Here is a 19,900-nt window from a genome sequence, read left to right on the forward strand (position 1 = left end):
AGTTATTAACCACATCAAAGCACACGCCCTTAACTCGCGCCTGTTTGAGCAGCTTTGTGAGGAGATGGACGCAGAGTACAGATGCCTTCTCATACACACAGAAATAAGATGGTTATCCAGAGGAAAATCGCTAATTAGAGTATTTGAATTGCGAGAGCCATTGCAAAGATTTCTCTCAGAAAGAAGTCACCGCTGGCAGCACATTTCAGCGACAAGGTATGGGTCGCAAAACTAGCTTACCTGTGTGACATATTCAGCCTGCTCAATGAACTCAATCTGTGCCTTCAGGGGAAAATGACAACTGTTTTCAAGTTGCAGACAAAGTAGCAGCATTTAAAGCCAAACTGGAGTTGTGGGGATGGCGCGTGAACAGAGGAATTTTGGACATGTTTCAAACATTATCGGGGATTTTAGGCGAGACTGAGTCTGAACATTCATTCTCCCAGTTGGTACACGATCACCTGTCTTTGCTTTTAAAAGAGTTCGAGCGCTATTTCCCAACCACAAAAGACCCACGAACTGGTAAAGAATGGATCCGCAACCCATTTGTCAACAAATCAGGCGAATCTAGCATGTCTGTGCAAGAAGATCAACTGCTGGAGATTGCAAATGACGGCGGCCTTAAATCTACGTTCGAGACAACAACTCTGCCGGTGTTCTGGATTAAAGTTATGGCGGAATACCCTGACATTGCCACCACAGCACTTAAATCCCTATTGCCATTTTCAACAACCTACCTGTGTGAAGCGGGGTTTTCAGCAGTGACAGCAACAAAAACAAAACAACGGAATAAACTGGACATAAGCAACACACTTCGGGTATCATCGTCTCCTATTACCCCCAGATGGAACCGTCTCGTTGCAAAGAAACAAGCTCAGGGTTCTCATTGATTTAGCGTTCTAGTGAGTTAAAATGTTAAATAACTTTATATTCATTTTTTGGTGTAACTGTATTTTATTTTGAAGACATGTTGAAATACAATTAAATTAAAATTATTAAATCAAAACAATCTAAAATATAAACCACCAACGTCGCCCCCCCCCCTCAGCGGGCCGCGGTAAAATTATCAAACGTTGACCGGTCCGCGGCGATATAAAGGTTGGGGAGCACTGGGCTAGACCAAGTCCGCCTAATTCGGTGTTGGATCGTTGGCTCGAACGGCTAGACCAAGTCCGCCTAATTTGAGGGAGAAAAGGATGTCGGGTCCTTATAGATACGCGATTCTCACTCTCACTCGTACACTATCCTCGTCGCACACGCACACGCCACTTTGATGAGTAAATCGTTGTATGAACCGCGCGTGAATCGTAGAGGACAATTTTGATGAAAGGAAGCGTTCTCTCAGACCGCGGGTATTAACTATAAATAATTTATAGCGTCCCGATTTGTTCATCAATGAGAACTGTTCTGTGGGTATTGGATCGTTGTAAACGCAGATTAGAAATGCTGCGTGGATATTGAATAAATATTCGAACTATGTATATTGATGAGACTGTTCTCGACTGACTATTTCCAACTAGCTATTCGATTGACTAATCTCGACCGACTGACTACTGCTGACTGACTAACTAGTGTCGAAGACTCCCGAAAATACTAATCGAAATACTGCCGAAATACTAATGCAATACTGTTCTCTACTATCGAAATATTGCTCTCAGTACCGTCGCTCTGCTCTCTGATCCTGGCTTTTATGGGCCTGTTGCCAGGTGGATTTGGGGGGGGGGGGACAATAGAAGGATTTCATGCTTGAGAGAGCAGGCAGTGGATCCGCGGGGGAAACAATAGAATCGCACGCTTGAGTGAGCAGGCCTTGAGATTGTTATTCTCAAAATCACTGGACTTTGACGAGATCACATTCCAAAGTCATGGCGTCAGATGAAAGTCTTCTCAGATATTAATATTAATTAATTATGTATTTGCTTGTGGTGCAAATATAAGGAGGGAGTCCCGTGACGGACGTTAGGATGTTACATAATACAATATACTGTACTAAAAATTTTATATATGGTGTTTGAATTCAAAATAAAACAATACTATAAGTAAACAATACATTACACTATACGATAATCATTAATATACTTAAATCTAAAAAATAACATCCTCGCTAACAATAAATGGTGCTATGTTAAAAAGGACAAACAATCATACGTAGTTCTGTCACTCGACGGATCCAGAGGGCGAAACAAAATATTGCGCGAAAGTTTCGCGCACGGCGAACGCGGTGTGTGGTGCATTCCCTCCCTGCCGCTGCAGAGCGGCGAAACTCATCTGGCCATTGTGGCCGCTCTGCCCTGCAAGGGATTCAGCGGGCTGCGGGCCAGAAGACGTGCCTCGTATATAATTGTGCAGCACGCATGTTGTCAGGACCACGAGGTTCGCCAGATCTGGATTGATATTCAGCCGCCTCTCGTAGATTCTAAATGTCTGCGATGGTATCCCGAAAGCATTTTCGACGGCCTTTCTGGCCCGAGATAGCCGATAATTAAATATTCTTTTTGTCTCGTCGCCCATGATCGCGCCTGGATACGGCCGCAGTATGTAATCCTTCAGCGGAAAAGTCTCGTCCGCCACCATCACAAATGGCATTTTTATATTTGTGCCGGGTAGATTTCTCTCCTGAGGGATGTGTAGTTGTGAGGCTGCCATGGCTCTGCCCAGTTCGGAATTTGCAAAAAGTCCTCCGTCGCTGTTCTTACCGTACGCGCCCACATAAAACAGCAACGAATTTGTAATTGGCGTCGACCAGGGCCAGGAGTACGATAGAAAAGGTCTTCTTATAGTTATAATATAATGAGCCACTGTTGGCGGGTGCCTTGATCATGACGTTCTTGCCGTCGACGGCACCAAAGCAATTAGGGAAGTTCCAATTTGTTTGGAACTCTTCGGCGATTTTCTTCCATTGCTCCCTCTCTGTCTCTACAGAGACATGTAGTAAATCAGGTATATTGATAACAAACGCAAGCGATTGCGAGAACGAACAGCGGGCGTTTGTTATCGATATGCCAACCTGAAACTTCAGTGATTGATTCAACTGAAGTTTGCGAGATCTCTGTTATAATCTCATCGAAATGTTAAAAATTTATTCAAAAATTTAAAACGCACAAGATTAGAAAGCAGAGCAAGATAAAGAGTGTAAGGAGTGTAGAGAGTAGCTGCCATTCAGAAAACTCATACGAAAGATCATATCACTTGCAGTGCAATGTTACGGATAGAGAATATATTCCGTTCGTTTTCTCATCAGGAATCTCTTCCAGATCGTCTCTGGCGGGAAGCGTCCTAGATAACCTTTCATATCATATTGAACCCTTTGATTTAGGGCCGATATGGCTCCGGTCTCATTAGAAGTGACAAAAATTAGAGTCTGGCCCTAAGCCTTAATCTCTAAGCACGATTAGATTATGAACAGAGTATTCCATTCATTGTAGGGGTATATAAACCCTTAGATTCTTACTTTCGGGGGTTAGTACTTCAGTAGACACGTATCGCGTCACGTCGTGCTGCATTTCGGAAAGTTAACTTCTAGTGAGATCCGGCTAAAGTACCTTTCAGATCAAAGTTTAACCATATAGATTCCGCTTGTTAGGTTTATAGTCTACTAGTCCGTGTTGAAGTTGCTTCCGAGTCCCCCGCATTGCCAGTGCGTGAAAACCGGGCATCGTAGTTTAGGTAAATTCTTTCTTTTACATTTTATATCTTTTACTCTCATTTCCAATCGTGACACGTACACACTTGTATTACAGAATTTTATAAGTAAAATATATTTGTGTTCTTGTAATTAAAGCAAATTCATTGAACCTATAATTATTGTCCAAAATCCTTATATAGTAATTGAACGTTCCCACACAATACAACCTTACCGCTCGGGTTGTATCAATTAGATTATATTAGTTACGAGGCCTACTAACTATCCTAGCAGCTCCCCGGTTTCGCATCGGGTTCGTCTGGGCGTCATTCCTAGTGACTCCCCAATTTCGCATTGGGTTCGTTCACGAAGTTTCACCTTCCCAGCAGCTCCCTGATTTTGCATTAGGTTCGTCTGCGTTTGATTCCATTCCTAGAGGCTCCCTGACTTCGCGTCAGGTTCGTCCTCGCTGTCTATATTCCCAGCGGCTCCCCAATTTCGCATTGGGTTCGTCCGCGTACCTTAACTGACAAATTGACACCATATTCCTGGGTTTATTTGTCAGTTACTTCGCCGGCCACTCGTACTACTCGCAGCCCTGGCTAGTAACAGCAATAAGATTGTTAGGGGTAGAATGCCTAACGCACTGAGCCAACTTTTTTTTTTTTTTTTAAAGAGCGTTTATTGTGCCTGAATAAAATATGTAATTACAATAGGTACATGAAACTTTTTACGCACAAAAGTTTGACGTAGTGTGAAAATTAGGAGATTAAACTAAAGGCTCGTAGGGACGGGCTCGCGCGGTTTAGCATTGTACGTTTTATTGCACTTAATGCAGGTGTGTCGGCTTAGTCTAAGAGGTTTTCTTATATTATTGTATAGTTCGAAGTGTACAGAAAGGCACGGTGGAAAAACTGTACATTTGATCGATGTTTTGAGTTTTGTCGGAGTTTTCTGGGTGTCAACCCGTTAATGGTTTTATTTTTATTGGAGTGCTTGGCCCTGAGAAATCTGAATCAAAAGCGCTGGGAGTGTGTCTTAGAGTTAACTTAAACTTATGTATAACTGAGCATTACAATTTTTTTTTTTATATATTATATGTGTGTAATGTGTTTGAGTTATGTTGATGGGACGAGCCACCAGTATCTTTTAGTGTTTTTCCTGTGGTCGTTTTCTGTATCGAATTCTGTTAGTTTATATAGAAATCTCATTTCTGGGCCGTGTATGTTTATGTTGCTGTTGTATGTTATTGTTTTGTTCGATCGCGGAACTGCCGATTTCAAAATGTTCGATTGTAGAGAAATGGGTTCGCGATTGTTCGAATGTTGCCCGCCAAACTAATCTTAGACAACTATTTCAAATTAAATAACGGATCGTGTGGACAAGGAATTGACTGGAGGAATCGCGTTTCGTTCGAGATCTGTTGGTGAACTCGTCAGTAAGGCTAATCCAACAGATCCTGCCTTAGACGCGCGCAGATCAAACCGTGTTGATCTGTATTGTAGTGAAATGTGCTGATCGTGTATGCAGCAATCACGTGAGACGCTCAAGCAAGACTGGTCAGTGTTACTCGTTCAGAGATTCGGAAACGAACTGCTGAAAGTACTGGACGTTGGTCTTAGCGAGAGGTCGGTTAGGCTCCTCGTGGGTGGAGAGGTTGACCTTAGACGAGGAAAGGGAAGTAGAATCTATTGTAATGAGGGAAAGAACTGTCCGGGTTGGTTCAGTCAACTCGTCGTTTACCAATCAGGACACCCTTAATTGTTCAAACTTCCTTCCATGGTGACTGAGAGGCTGGTCTAGTCGGAAGGAAGAGTGGGGTGCTACCTGGTATGAAGGCAAGAGCGGTAATTGACGTCGCTCGACGGTTGACTGTCGCCCCTTGACCGTATCCTTAAAGAATTGAATGTTTAACCTTGGACTGAGCTTAGCGAACGCGGGCGTACACATCTGGGGTTACACATCTGGGGTTGTAATTTATGACGGCGAGGGTTCTTTAGAGTTGTATCTTGAGTGACCGTGAATATTCTTAGCCCGGGACGAAGTAAGTATTCCGAGAATTGCCGGATGTACAAAATAACATTTGGCCGTACCTGAGTGACCGTAGCATAAATAATCTTCTAATCCGAAAAACGGTTGGTAACGGCTATATCATAAATAAAATACGAAGTCGACCCTTAAGCTCTTTATTTCGCGCGGCAGTACGGTTCACTGCAGATGCCATGGTTCTTTATGTTTAAAGGAGAATTTCCGTTAACGAATTTCTTGCGAGGAAAAACATTTCTTTGTGTAGGACTACGATCCGTTGCGACGGAACATGCTCCCCCTCGTTGATCGGTTCGATCGATCAATACAATATAAGACATTGACTCACTTGGTTTATGTTGAGACAGCAGAACTGGATGATTGTGCGCTGTTTGAATTAGGAAGAGGCGCTAGCCTCTTCACGTTTCGCGTGTACGTGCCGTTGATGGTACGAACGGTTACTGCCCTTATGATCCCGTCTGGCCCTGGATGAATTTGTTGTATTCGACCTAGATGCCAACACAATGGTGGCAGAGAATCGTCCTTCAGAAGTACAACAGTTCCGATGTTGATCTCGTGACCTCCCCTGGTCCACTTGGGACGAATATTAAGCTGATGAACATATTCTTTGTGCCATCGTTTCCAGAAATCTTGTTTGACCTTCTGGATATGTTGCCAAGTAGACAGGCGATTGGATGGCGTTTGGCTGAAATCAGTCTCGGTAATGCACGTCAAAGAACCACCGATCAGGAAATGGCCCGGAGTAAGAGCGGACATGTCGTTCGGATCCGACGAGAGAGGTGTCAGAGGACGCGAATTGAGAATGGCTTCGACCTCGATAACGAATGTAGTAAATTGTTCATGTGTGAACAGTTCTATGCCGACGACTCGTTTCATGTGGTGTTTAAATGATTTGACGGCGGCCTCCCACAATCCACCGAAATGAGGTGATAACGCTGGCATGAAATGCCACGAAATTTCCTTGGCAGTTATAAAATGATGAAATTTCTCATCCTTGGATAATGTTTGTTGAAGTGCGATTAACTCATTGTTCGCGCCAACGAAATTTGTACCATTCCTCGTCGCGCTATAAATCGTTTGAGAGCGGCAATGAATGCTTCTGTTGTCAAATCGCTGACGACCTCTACATGGACTAAATTGACTCGGACTCGATTTCTGAATTGCCGCTCTTTTATGAAAAAAGGACCGCAATAGTCTATGCCGCTGGTCAGGAACGGGCGACCTTCGGTGACGCGCGCGGCAGGTAGGTTGCCCATAACATAATCGACGGGATTGGGGTTCATCCGGAAACACTTGATGCAGCCCCGAATGATTTGGCGTGTTGTATTTTTTCCGTCGATTGGCCAATATAACTGTCGTACGTCGTAGAGTGTGGCTGTAATCCCTGAATGATGGTTTTTCTGATGCGAATCTCGTATTATAAGTCTAGTAATGTGATGTCCCCGAGGCAATAATATCGGATGTTTTTGTTCGAAGGACAACGAGGAATTCTGTAGTCGTCCACCAACGAACAGGATTCCTTCGTCGTAGAGAAATGGACACAACGGTTGTAATTTACTGGTGTTTGACAATTTTCCTACTTTTAAATCGTGAATATCCTGAGCAAAGGTGACGGCTTGCAATAGCTTTACTATTCGTTTATTAGAATCCTTTATTTCCTTAAGAGATAAAGGCCCTGTGTTTTGATCCTTGACTCGAAAGCGTAAACAATAGGCTACGATTCGTCGGAGTTTGTGTATGCACGAGTATCGCATCAAGATCTCATCAGTTAGGATGGTCGAACTGACTAGACAGGTTACTGAACGCAATTCCGGTAATTCTTCACATTTAGTGAATCTTGCGGGTGGCCATTCCGTTTGCTCTTTTGAGAGCCACTCAGGTCCGTTACGCCAAAGCGCATTGTTGTTGAACTCGGCTGCGGTAATTCCGCGAGAAATAAGGTCGGCTGGATTGTCTGCTGACCGAACATACCGCCATGATTGAATATCTGTTTTCCGTTGGATATCGGCTACTCGGTTCGCGACGAACGTCTTTAAAATTGACGGTTGCTTGCGCAACCAACCCAAGACGATGGTTGAATCTGTCCAGAAAGTGGTCTTGTCGATATTGTACGTCAATGCATTCCGCGTGGTTTGGAACAAGGTAGCTAATAATACTGCACCGCACAGTTCCAGTCGAGCCAATGTGATTTGGCTAAGTGGTGCGACTCGTGATTTGGCACAGAGTAGATGAGCGTGAATGGACCCGAATTTATCAATTGTTCGTATATATATACAGGCGCCGTAGGCTCTTTCGCTTGCGTCGCAAAACCCGTGTATTTCTGTTTGTCTCGCGTTGTTCAGTTTCACCAAACGATTAAATTCGATATTGTTGAGTTGTTGTATGTCACCCTTGAAGTTCATCCATTCTGTGTGGATGTTGACTGGGACAGATTCGTCCCAAGTGATTTTTAAGGTCCATAGTTGTTGCATCAATATTTTGGCAACAATTGTAATGGGTCCGAGTAACCCGAGTGGATCATAGATCTTCGCTATGGTCGATAATATGGTTCGTTTGGTGATTTCCGTGGTTGCGGAAGGTTGAACTGAATATCGAATCGCGTCGTGTCTGGCGTCCCATGATACTCCTAATGTTTTCATGGTGGATTCATCACCGAGAATCTTTGGATGGATTAATTCCTTACTTAAGTTTGATAACAACCTCGGTTCGTTTGACGCCCACTGTCGAATATTGAGACCGCCTCTTTTCAATAGGGTGATTATTTGATGTTGCAACTTCTTCGCCTCCGCTAGCGAATCTGTACCGGTCAATAAATCATCGACGTACAGGTCTGTCTTAATTCGAGCCGCTGCTTCCGGAAAATCGCGTGCTTCGTCGTCTGCCAATTGGTGTAAGCATCGTATGGCTAAATAGGGAGCTGGCGCGAGCCCGAACGTAACAGTGTTTAATTCGTATGTATTGATTTCTTGGTGTGCGTCTCGCCATAATATTCTCTGGTAAACGCGATCTTCGGGTTGAACGAGGAATTGACGATACATTTTTTCGATATCTCCGGTAATAACGTACGCATGCATTCGGAATCTTAATAGTAGCGACAGAAGGTCGTCTTGCAGCGTGGGACCGATTCGAAGGGTGTCGTTCAACGAGAGATTCGTGCTTGTTTTGGCTGACCCGTCGAACACGACCCGGAGTTTGGTTGTTGAACTCGTTGGTTTTATGACTGCGTGATGTGGTAAATAAAACCCTGGTGCGTGCGTGTTCGTCACGCGTGTCATGTGTCCGAGTGAGCGATTTTCGTCTATCACCTTTGTGTATTGATCTCTTAATTCCGGATCACGTTCTAACTTTCGTTCAAGCGTTCGAAAACGTTTCAAGGCGCGCGAATATGACTCTCCGAGTTGTTCCCGTTTTTCATTGAAGGGTAATGCTACAATGTATCGACCGGACTCGTTGCGTTTCACGGTTGCGGTAAAATGACTTTCACAAGCTTGATCTTCAAGTGATCGGAATTGTTTAACGGCTCCTTCCTCGATTTCCCAGAATCTTTGTAGTTCGAAATTTACGTTGGTAGAAAGGGTTCGATGATTCATTCGTGGTGTCGTGACGAAATCACCTCCTAAGATCCATCCGAATTGGGTCTTTTGTAATATAAGATCAACGTTGGTTTGTTTTGATAGGTTGATTTGCCCTATGCTGAGGCATGACAACGCAGGTCCGGTCCCGAGCAACATATCAATCTTTCCCGGGTGATGAAAATCTGGATCGGCCAGAGGCAAATTTGCTGGTATACGAAGGTCGGCTCGATCGATTTGATTATCTGGTACTGTCCCTGCGATCCGTGGGATTGTGCAAAACGTTAGTGTTCGTTGATAATTTGTTAATCGTGATTTGACTGTGGCGGTCACGAGGCTGCTTGATGTGGTATTCAATTGATTTAAAGCTTCAATGACTGCTGTCTGACGGGTCGTCGGTAAGCCCGATCGTTTCGCGAGTTCGTCCGTGATGAGGTTTGCATTGGAACACGTGTCGATCAGCGTACGGCACAATATCGGATTGCGATCGCGATCTAGTATATAAATTCGTGCGGTGGTTAACAGACCGTTCGTTATTCCGTTTGACAAGAAAGTACGAGTAGGAACCGATAACTGTCTGGCGATTCCCGATGCTAGTCAGGCCTCTGCAGTTGGAATTGTAGATTTCTGGTCAGTGTGAAGTCGAGTGTTATGTCTCTGTCCGCACATACGACATTGACCTCTGACGCAGTTCTCGAACTTGTGATTTGATTGCAGGCAGTTTTGGCACAATCTCGCGGTTCGCACAGCTGCCCAGCGATCGTCGATTGTCATATTCATGAATTTAGGACACGCGTAGGATTTGTGCGTTCGCGAGTTGCAGAACTTGCATGCTTGTTCAGAAGTCGTTGTCACGAATGTTCGTTTTCGAGGTACAGGTGATGATGAGATCTCTTTCGATCTCGTCGCGGATGCCCAGGATCTTTTCGAGGGTCGTGATCGCGTGCTTGTCGACGGACGGTGGGTTTCTGGCAACGCGGTTCTGACTTGGTTTACTGCTGACGCGCGAGAGCTGCCTTGATGCGATGCGTTACGAAGGTGTTTAAACATCGCTGTTGCCTGAGGCATCTGCGTATCCAAAAATGTTTGTTCCCAAGTTCGGCGCGTCTCAGAATCCATACGATCGATCGCGATGCTGATAATAAAGTCATTCGCGATGTCCTCCCATGATCGGCCAAGGGTTTGCAGCGAACGGATGTGCGATTGAAGGTGGTTCACTAGATTGTTGATCGCGTCGGGCGTACTGTTTGGCATTGGCGGCGTTTCGAGCAGTAGTGCGGTGTGTCGGAGAACGAGTGCGCGTTGATTATCGTAAGTTTCCATTAATTGGGCCCATGCTGCTTGGTAGTTTACCTCGCTCATTGTGAATGATTCGATGGCGGCTTGTGCTTGTCCCGATACCGATAGTCTCAAATAGTTGAACCGTTGTATGTCTGTTAGTCCTGTGTGTTTTTGTATTAGACTTAAGAACGCGTCTTTAAAGGGTAGCCATTTTTCAAGGCGACCGTCGAATATTGGAAGATTCATTTTTGGCAGATGCACCCCGCTTATGCTAGTCGACGTGGACGGTGCCGGTGAATCTGTCACGGTTCTTGTCGATTGGCTAATGGTCGGTTCGAAACCTTCTAACAACTGTATCGCGTTAGCTAACGCGTCATCGTACACCGTGGTTACATCCTTGCGTTCAGTCTCGGTCTGATCGAAATCTTCATGATGCCCTATCTCATCTTGTGCGTCGTTGAAACCGTTGAATTGCTTTCTTAGACGATCTATTCGTTCGCGTAATTTTGTACGCGCGGTCGCGGAATCTTGATATTCTGTTAGCTCGTTAGTGAAGTTGGTCAAGTTGGATTTGAAAACACGTTGTTTGTGTTTGAGAGCTCGAATGCGAACGGTTGATTTGGCTGAATTAGCCATTTCGAAGAGTTCTGACTGGTATTTGTCACGTGTGGTTCCTGATCGGTTAATTCAATGTAACGTGCCTACCTTGAGCTGATCTGAACGTCTGCTGCTTTGGATGGACGATGTTGATTGTTGATGACGGCTAAGGCTCGTTGATTCCTCCAATCTCGTTGTTGTTGTTCGCACTGGATTGTTCGTACTTGCACTGCACTGTATTGCCACTAGGCCACCGGATCCGGCTCGAAGGACCCAATGTTCGATCGCGGAACTGCCGATTTCAAAATGTTCGATTGTAGAGAAATGGGTTCGCGATTGTTCGAATGTTGCCCGCCAAACTAATCTTAGACAACTATTTCAAATTAAATAACGGATCGTGTGGACAAGGAATTGACTGGAGGAATCGCGTTTCGTTCGAGATCTGTTGGTGAACTCGTCAGTAAGGCTAATCCAACAGATCCTGCCTTAGACGCGCGCAGATCAAACCGTGTTGATCTGTATTGTAGTGAAATGTGCTGATCGTGTATGCAGCAATCACGTGAGACGCTCAAGCAAGACTGGTCAGTGTTACTCGTTCAGAGATTCGGAAACGAACTGCTGAAAGTACTGGACGTTGGTCTTAGCGAGAGGTCGGTTAGGCTCCTCGTGGGTGGAGAGGTTGACCTTAGACGAGGAAAGGGAAGTAGAATCTATTGTAATGAGGGAAAGAACTGTCCGGGTTGGTTCAGTCAACTCGTCGTTTACCAATCAGGACACCCTTAATTGTTCAAACTTCCTTCCATGGTGACTGAGAGGCTGGTCTAGTCGGAAGGAAGAGTGGGGTGCTACCTGGTATGAAGGCAAGAGCGGTAATTGACGTCGCTCGACGGTTGACTGTCGCCCCTTGACCGTATCCTTAAAGAATTGAATGTTTAACCTTGGACTGAGCTTAGCGAACGCGGGCGTACACATCTGGGGTTACACATCTGGGGTTGTAATTTATGACGGCGAGGGTTCTTTAGAGTTGTATCTTGAGTGACCGTGAATATTCTTAGCCCGGGACGAAGTAAGTATTCCGAGAATTGCCGGATGTACAAAATAACATTTGGCCGTACCTGAGTGACCGTAGCATAAATAATCTTCTAATCCGAAAAACGGTTGGTAACGGCTATATCATAAATAAAATACGAAGTCGACCCTTAAGCTCTTTATTTCGCGCGGCAGTACGGTTCACTGCAGATGCCATGGTTCTTTATGTTTAAAGGAGAATTTCCGTTAACGAATTTCTTGCGAGGAAAAACATTTCTTTGTGTAGGACTACGATCCGTTGCGACGGAACAGTTTTGTTGAAGTTTTTTCGGTTGTAGTGATATATAATTGGATATCCGTGTGTGTTTTGTATGAGACCAGCGGAGTCAAGGTGTATGAAAGCTTCCGGTGGTGTGTATCCTGTGAATCTTGTTTTTTCTAAATATTGGGGGTTCGGAAAGGTAGAGCTGAAAATGAGGCTGTTGTTATCTACGTTTCTTGTGTTTGCCCAGTGATTTCTTGTGGTCTTTAGCATGAATAGGTCTATGCGCATTGTTTTTGATTTTTTTAGCAGTGCGTGGTTGCTGTAATATTTTGTATAGTTTGATTCCGGGGTTTTATACGCGTTCAAACAGGCTCTGAGGCATCTTCGTTCGAACAAGCGGATTTTCTCCATCGTACTGGCGCTGATGTTATACCAGATAGGTATTCCGTAGGTGAGTGTCGGTCTGATTAGTAGTTTGTAACAAAGAAGTTTAACTTCTTTGTCAAGGTATTTGGAGTAGAAAATCCGCTTGTTCACTGCGACTGCCTTTTGAGCTTTTTCGATTTGTATTTGTACATGTTCGTTGAAATGAAGCTTAAAGTCTAAGTATACTCCTAAATATCGGACGACCTTTTTGTGTGGTATTTTTAAGTTTGTGTCTCTGTTGTCTTGTATGTGGAAGAGTTTGGCGTTCGTACGTACGTCATTATTTGCGTCTGAGTTTTTTGAAAGAGTTGGTCTGAAAAGTATTGTCTCGCATTTATTAACGTTGATTTTAAGTTTCCATGTGTGAAAGTAGTCCTGTATTTTGTCAAACAATTCTTGTAGTTTCTTTTTAATTATTGACGGTCTATTATCGATAATGTATGATAAAAGGTCGTCCGCGTATGCTATGGCGCCTTTGCGGTTGTCCTCCTTCAGGTTGAACATTATAAGAAGGTCGCTTAGGTATAGGCTAAACAGGATGGGGGAATTTACGGCACCCTGTTGTAGTCCGTTTTGTACTGTAAATACTATGGAGGAGGAGTTTTGCCCTTCGGACACCTTGAATGTTTTGTTATGGGTCATGCTCCATAGCATTTTTATGAGGTGAGGTGGGAAATTCTTTTTGATTAGTTTGAAGAAAAGTCCGTCCAGCCAAACAGTGTCGAATGCTTTTTCTAAATCTATGAATATTGCTCCTACGCAGTCTCCTGCATTTCGGGCCCAGCAGATGTCTGCTGTAAATTTAGCTATAGCGTGCATTGTCGAATGTCTGCGTCTGAATCCAAATTGAGTTTCCGGTATTAAATTATTTGTGGAGGAGAAGTGTTCTATTGCATTGTTGATTGTTATTTCAAATATCTTGCTTATGTTTGGTAAGAGGCTTATTGGTCTATAGCTGGCTGGGTCATTACTGTTTTTACCCTTCTTTTTTAATGCAATCACTTTTGCGGTTTTCCATGCGGGTGGGAAATGCATTCTGTTGAGGCAGTTATTAAATAATATTGCGTAATTGTGTGTGTAAACTGGTGGTAGATGTTTGAGGATTATGTTTGGGATGTTGTCGTAGCTGGCAGACTTTTTGTTGTTGAGATTTTTTAGGATTTGGGTTAGCTCGAATGTGGATGTGAAGTAATTTGGAGGGATTGAGTTGGGGTTCGGGTTGTCTGCTCTGTTGTCGTTGGAGAATATGCAAACTGTATTGTCGTTTCGTATGTCTTCGTCTATTTCTGTTTTCAACTTTAGAATTTTTTGATTTATTATGTTAGATAGTTGTTGTTTGCCCATGTTTTTATTCTCTGTGTGTGCCTTTTCAAAGTGCGCTCCTAGTACGTTTAGTTTGTCATTTATGTCTGTTATTCTTATGTTGTCGTCCTCGTCTATTTGTGCTTCATTCATGTTTATGTTGACATTTGTGATTATTTCTGTGTTTGATGTGTTGATTTTTAGCGTGTCTATTGCGTTCTGTTCTTTAGGTCGGAATATTGTTTTTATAGAAGGAAAGAGCTCTTTGGGTTTGTGCGTTGAGAGGTTTGATATTTTTTTTTTCCAGAAGTTGCTTACTGAGCTTTGGAATTCGGTTTTGATTTTTTTTCTGATTGTTTTGAGTATGTGTTTCAGAATGTTTATTATTGTGTCGTTTGAGTCGGTGAAGTTGTTTATCGATGTCAGTCTGTTGAGTTTGGTAATTAGTGTACTTTTTAGTTTTTTTAGTTTTGTTATGGAAGGGGTGATGTATCTGTCTGATGCGTTGTAATTGTAAGATATGCGTGGTATTGATCGTTCAATGGCTGTGTTTATGTTTTTGTTTAATGTTTCTATGTAATTGTCAATTTCGGTGATTGTTAGGTTTTTTGTATTTGGGATATCAGTGTCGTCTATGTTTAGTAGTTCCTTTTGGAATTTGAGCCAGTCGGTTTTGCTGTAGTTGTATATGATGTTTGTGGGTGGTACTTCTATGATCATTTGGTTGTTGGGGAGAAGTGATATTATTATTTCTGTTGCTTTATGGTCGCTGTCGAAGTCTAATGTTTTTAGTCTGCCGGGGGTAGGTTGATTATGAAATTTAATTCTGTTGTCTGCTAGGCAAATGTCTATAAATGAACCGCTCTTTGGGTATGATGGCGACGCTGTGTTTAGTAGGGATACTCTGTTTTGTATTTGATTATTGAGTAGCCACCTTTTTAGTGAGGATCCTCTGTTGTTGTTTGTGTTATTGTGCCAGTCGGTGTGTTTTGCGTTTAAGTCTCCTGCAATAATGTAGTAGTTATTTGTTTTATGCAGTTCTAGTGAGTTACTAATTGTTGTGAGGTCTGCTGTAAATTTTTTGTTGTTGCTGCCTGGAGAGTATACTGCAATTAGGAATAGTCGACTTTGGTTTATTTTTATTTCAATTGCTGTTGATTCGAGATTTGAGCTATTTGAGCTGTTTGTCTGGACGGTTTTAAATTTTATGTTATCTCTGATGAGGATGCCGGTACCCCCACCTCGTTTTGAGTTCGGTCTGTCGGATCTAATAAATATGTAATTCTTAAAGTTTACACGGTATCTATCGTTAAGTTTGGTTTCGCATAGCAGGACCGCATCCGGTTCGTGTACTTCTAAGAATTCGGAGAGTGACGCACGTTTTTCGTTTGAGATGAGTGAGTTAACGTTTAGCTCTATTATTTTTAGTGTTTGATGAGTAATTGTTTTGATATTGTTGGTGATACTAACGTTTGATGAATTGTTCTGTGCGTTTGGATACATTCTAAATTTCTACGTTACATGCCTGAGCTAATGAGTTGATTCTGTTGCTATTATTTTTAATTTGATTTGTTAGTTGATCTGTTTGAGATTTTATGGCTGAGTCTATTATATATTTTATTTGGGAGATTAGAGAGAGAGCGTTTTGTGATTGAGGTTGGGTTTGGTGTGTGGTTGGGATTGTTCTTGGATGGGTCGAGGCTGTGTTTATTAGGTTTGATAGTTCTTTTCTGTCTGTGTTGTTTGTTACGATCTGGCTGAAAGATTTGTACGGTTTGATGAAGTTTGAAGTGAACGTGTGTATGGTTTCCTTTTCTAATTGAGTAGCTAATATTTTTGATTCTATTCTTTCTTTCAGTTCTTTTAATTTTGGGCAACCTCTGTAGGAGGCTGGATGTCCATGTGTTTTGCAGTTGACGCAATATGGGGGAGAGTCTGCGTGTTCGGTTTGGGAGTCTGCGGAACGTGGACACTCTCCGGGATTGTGATCGTGTTCACATTTGACGCATCTATAATTTAAGTTGCAGTTTTGAGCTACATGTCCTATGCGTTGGCATCTCATGCACTGGATGCGATCCTTTTTTATTATTTTCTCCCATTTGACAATTGTGTGTAATAGGGATTTGATTTGATTCAGATTTTTCGGGTTGCTATCCGCGGATATTTGTACCATGAATATTGGTAGGGTTCTGCCTTCTTCTGAGGATTTTTTTGTAGTGAATCTTTTTACTGAAATGAAGGAGAGGCCTTCAATTTTTAAATTATTTAGAGCTGTGAGAATTTCGTCGGGGTCAAAGTTTCCTTCTACGTTTTTGAGTAAGATCGTTGTGTTTTTGTCTGCTTTTGGTGTATATGTGAAGAATTGAATTTGCATGTTTTTAAGTGTTTCGCACGCTGTTTTGTGGTTAGCTATCGATTGGGTCTGTAGTATGTGTTTGTTGTTGTTAAGTTTTTTGAAGTTGAAATCGTTCATTATGAGAGATAGTTTGGCTATTATATTTTTGATTGTGTTAGTGTGAATAGTGATGGGGGGAGGTTTGAGTGATTTTTTGAAGGTGGAATTATCTTCGAACTCAGAAGAAGGCAGTGTTTGTTCGTTTTTACCTGTTAGGTGAGGGTATTTCGCGGTACCGTTCTTTATGACTTTCGGGTGGTGTGAGAGAGTTGTTGTGCCGCTGGGCCCTGCTGACATTTGCTGGGTGGGGCTACCTGGGATTGTCACTGTGTTGTTTGCTGGAACGGATGTTGGTGATGTTGAAGTTGGTGTTGGGGCGGGAGTGAGGGTTTCTCCGGTTTTTCCTGACCTATTGTTGAGCTGCGCTGGGATTTTATTGGGGATGAAGTTTTCCTGGTTTATTGGTGCTTTGGCCGTGTCCTTTTTTTTAGATAAAGAGTCGTCTTCTGTGCTGTTGTGGGGTCTTTTGGTACCTGCTCCGGTTAATGGTTTTTGCCTGTTGACGTCTTCTTCGATTTCGGTTGGGGTGGGCGTAATGTCCATGTCTAGGACTGCGTATCTGTTTGGGTTTGTGAAGTCTTGAGCTGTTGGAGCAGGCTTATTTTTTTCCGTTCTTCTTCTAATTATTCTTTTAAAGATTCGATCGTTTTGTAAAGGTTTTCGACCGTTTTGTTGAGGTTGCTTATCATTTGGATTAATTCTTCTACGGATGCATTGTCCAGGTTGCTGTTTCCTTTTTTTGCTGTTTGTTGGGCGGTTTTCGTTGTCTTCGTTTTTGCCATTTCTGTGGTTATCGGTGTGGTTTTGAATCGAGTTAATTTGTTTATTGAGTTTGGTGAGGGATTAACTCTTTTTGGTGTTTTGTTTTTAGCTAATAACTGTTTGATCAGGTGCGCAGTATGCGGTTCCGTGATGTCTTCGGTGGAAATTACATTCGGTTTTGTTTTTGTTGGCTGTCGTGATGTAGGTTGGTTGTATAGTGTAGGTGTGTGTGCTGCTCCTGACCCTCGTCGAGAGTTTATGACCTGACGGCTGCGGCCCGGCGCGAGAAAAAATTTCGGAGAAAAATCGGACCGGTGCCGCCGATGTCCGTCGGCCTATCCTTAAGCATTGGTGCCGGCCGGAGGCTGTGGCAAACTAAAGAGTCCTTAAAAGACCTCGAAAACCGACAAGCCAACGTACAATTTTTGTCCCGGGTGGACCGCGTTTCGCGCGGCCGAACGCGGCCCGGCGGTATCGCCTGTAAATACCCGGAGTTGCTGCCGTTTCGCCACGAAACGATAGACAACGTCACAAGTCATATTAGAAACAATTTCAAGTGGTTACAAAATAGATTTAAATAAATTTGGAACATACACTATGGACACTGCAAAACTATTATTAAACTATATTCCTGGTACCCTATGTCACCCACCATGCATAAGATAGTAATCCACGCACCATTAATTATTGAAAATGCTATTTTAGGGGAGAGTCGTGCAGTACCGACCGCTCTAAGTTTTCTTGTTATTAGGTAGACTAGAATCGGTAAAAATTACAATTACAAAAAAGGAATTTGTAACACAAAGGGAACTTAATAAAAGGCCAGAAATTGATTTTGTGAAATTTAATAATTAGTATTCAATATTTGTAAGAATAAAGATATTAGAATTTGAAGGAAACAAAGAATTGTCGTCCAGTACCGACCATTACGTATTTAGTAGATTTTTCAGTCTAAATCATTAATAATGTTAAAAAACGACATTTAGATGTTAGAATACGCATTTTTATTCAAATTTTATTTATACAAATAATAAAATAATTATATATTTTTATATATTATGTCATTTTTTTCGTTTAGTTTTTACATCTTTCCTTATTTCCTTTCCTTAATTGAGTTTCAGCTTTCCTTTTTTCTGCTTCTTTGCCTTTTTCGTTTCTTGCAGCTTTTCTTTTCTCCGCATTTACCTTTTTTTCTTCAGCCAGGTTCCTATTTTTCTGAACTTCGGTTATAAAAACGGTCGAAGTTAGGATTTCGGATTGTTGCGTCCGTTGTCTTCTCTTTTTTGTTTGCAACTCTAATGTGTCGTTGCTAGGAGAGATTGATTTTACTATTTCCATGAACTTTGAAGTTACACCACGTAAAGAAGTTAATGAAAAATTATCGTTAATATTTAAAGTGAGCACTGATGATGGTTTTTTCCGCTTTGGAATTTCGGACATTTTTCTGTGGGAAAAGGTAGAAGAAAGATTGAATAAACATCTTCTCTAACTTCATTTCAAATGCTAACAGATTGAACTTACAGATAAGAAAAGTTTGGCTTATACTGGTCGATGGTTGATTGGTCGGTACTGCACGACAGTTGGATGGTCGGTACTGGACGACAAACATGGGGAAACATTTTAGGTTATGGTATACATAATATACAAAGAAAATTCCAAAACAGGGCCCGTTAATTATACTTAATAGACTAGGTATAATATACATAATTCAACAAAGTCATTTACTTACCTGAGAAACAAATTATCAGATCTAGAAAATAACTCTTAACACTCGAAATATCAACGCTCACGCTAAATGTGTCAGAACTGCGAAAAAAATCGAATGAACAATGTAGCAACGAAACATATTACCCACAATAGTTATATTCATTTGTTTTCTTAAAGGAAGTGTAGCCATTTGACCTGGAAAGTCATAAACTAATTTTAGTCGGTACAGTACGCCGGTCGGTACTGCACGACTCTCCCCTACCCATTGGAAAACTCTCAGAAGAAGCAGCCGAGGCAAGGAACAAACACTTCCGCCATTACAGAGAAAATAATACACGAAAATGTACTAGGAAAGCATGTAATACAGACGTGCTCAATAGACTTTTAATTACTTCCGATCCTCTGATATCCAGTATGAGAAGGATTAGAAAGAAAAAATCAAACGCCTTTTTATAGTCCAGTCGCCAGGTCGTAAAAAAGTCGTCTACCTGGAAAGTATTCCGTACTTAATGAAATTTTTACACGTCATTTAGGGGTACTCTGGCGAGTCGAATCTGAGTTTTCGACCTCGAGGACCCTGTGTTAACTTGGGGGGGGGGGGGGGGAAACCACGATTTTTGTTACCAATTTTTGGTATTTTGCCTATAACTCAAAAACTATGGGTCCTACGAACTTTTTTTTCATTTTTGGAAAGAGCATTAAATTTCCTTCAAATTTCACTGGTCAAACGTATTTTTTAACCCAATAGGTATCGAGAGACAGGCGTTCAAAATTAGGAAATGTTTCTCAAAATAACATTTTGAGCCATACATTGTGACATTTAGCAGGAAATTGAA

General features: G+C 42.3%; 1 protein-coding gene across 1 annotated transcript; it reads right to left on the reverse strand.

Moving 5' to 3' along the window:
- Positions 1-6,001: 6,001 nt before the first annotated feature.
- LOC143217670 (uncharacterized) lies at positions 6,002-11,157 on the reverse strand. The gene is made up of 3 exons (XM_076442210.1): positions 9,912-11,157; positions 6,721-9,497; positions 6,002-6,661 (listed from the first exon to the last, which is right to left on the reverse strand). The coding sequence occupies exons 1-3, from the start codon at positions 11,155-11,157 to the stop codon at positions 6,002-6,004; spliced, it is 4,683 nt and encodes a 1,560-aa protein (XP_076298325.1).
- Between the last annotated feature and the right edge of the window lie 8,743 nt (positions 11,158-19,900).

Source organism: Lasioglossum baleicum, chromosome 17 (assembly GCF_051020765.1).
Source record: "Lasioglossum baleicum chromosome 17, iyLasBale1, whole genome shotgun sequence".
Lineage (NCBI taxonomy): Eukaryota > Metazoa > Arthropoda > Insecta > Hymenoptera > Halictidae > Lasioglossum > Lasioglossum baleicum.

Coding starts and splice junctions, on each gene's coding strand:
- LOC143217670 (XM_076442210.1), bottom strand. CDS start 11,157: ATGGCTAATTCAGCCAAATCAACCGTTCGCATTCGAGCTCTCAAACAC. Junction 9,498..9,911: donor CTGCGTCAGAGGTCAATGTC/GTATGTGCGGAC, acceptor CACGGATCGCAG/GGACAGTACCAGATAATCAA. Junction 6,662..6,720: donor TTATAGCGCGACGAGGAATG/GTACAAATTTCG, acceptor ACATTATCCAAG/GATGAGAAATTTCATCATTT.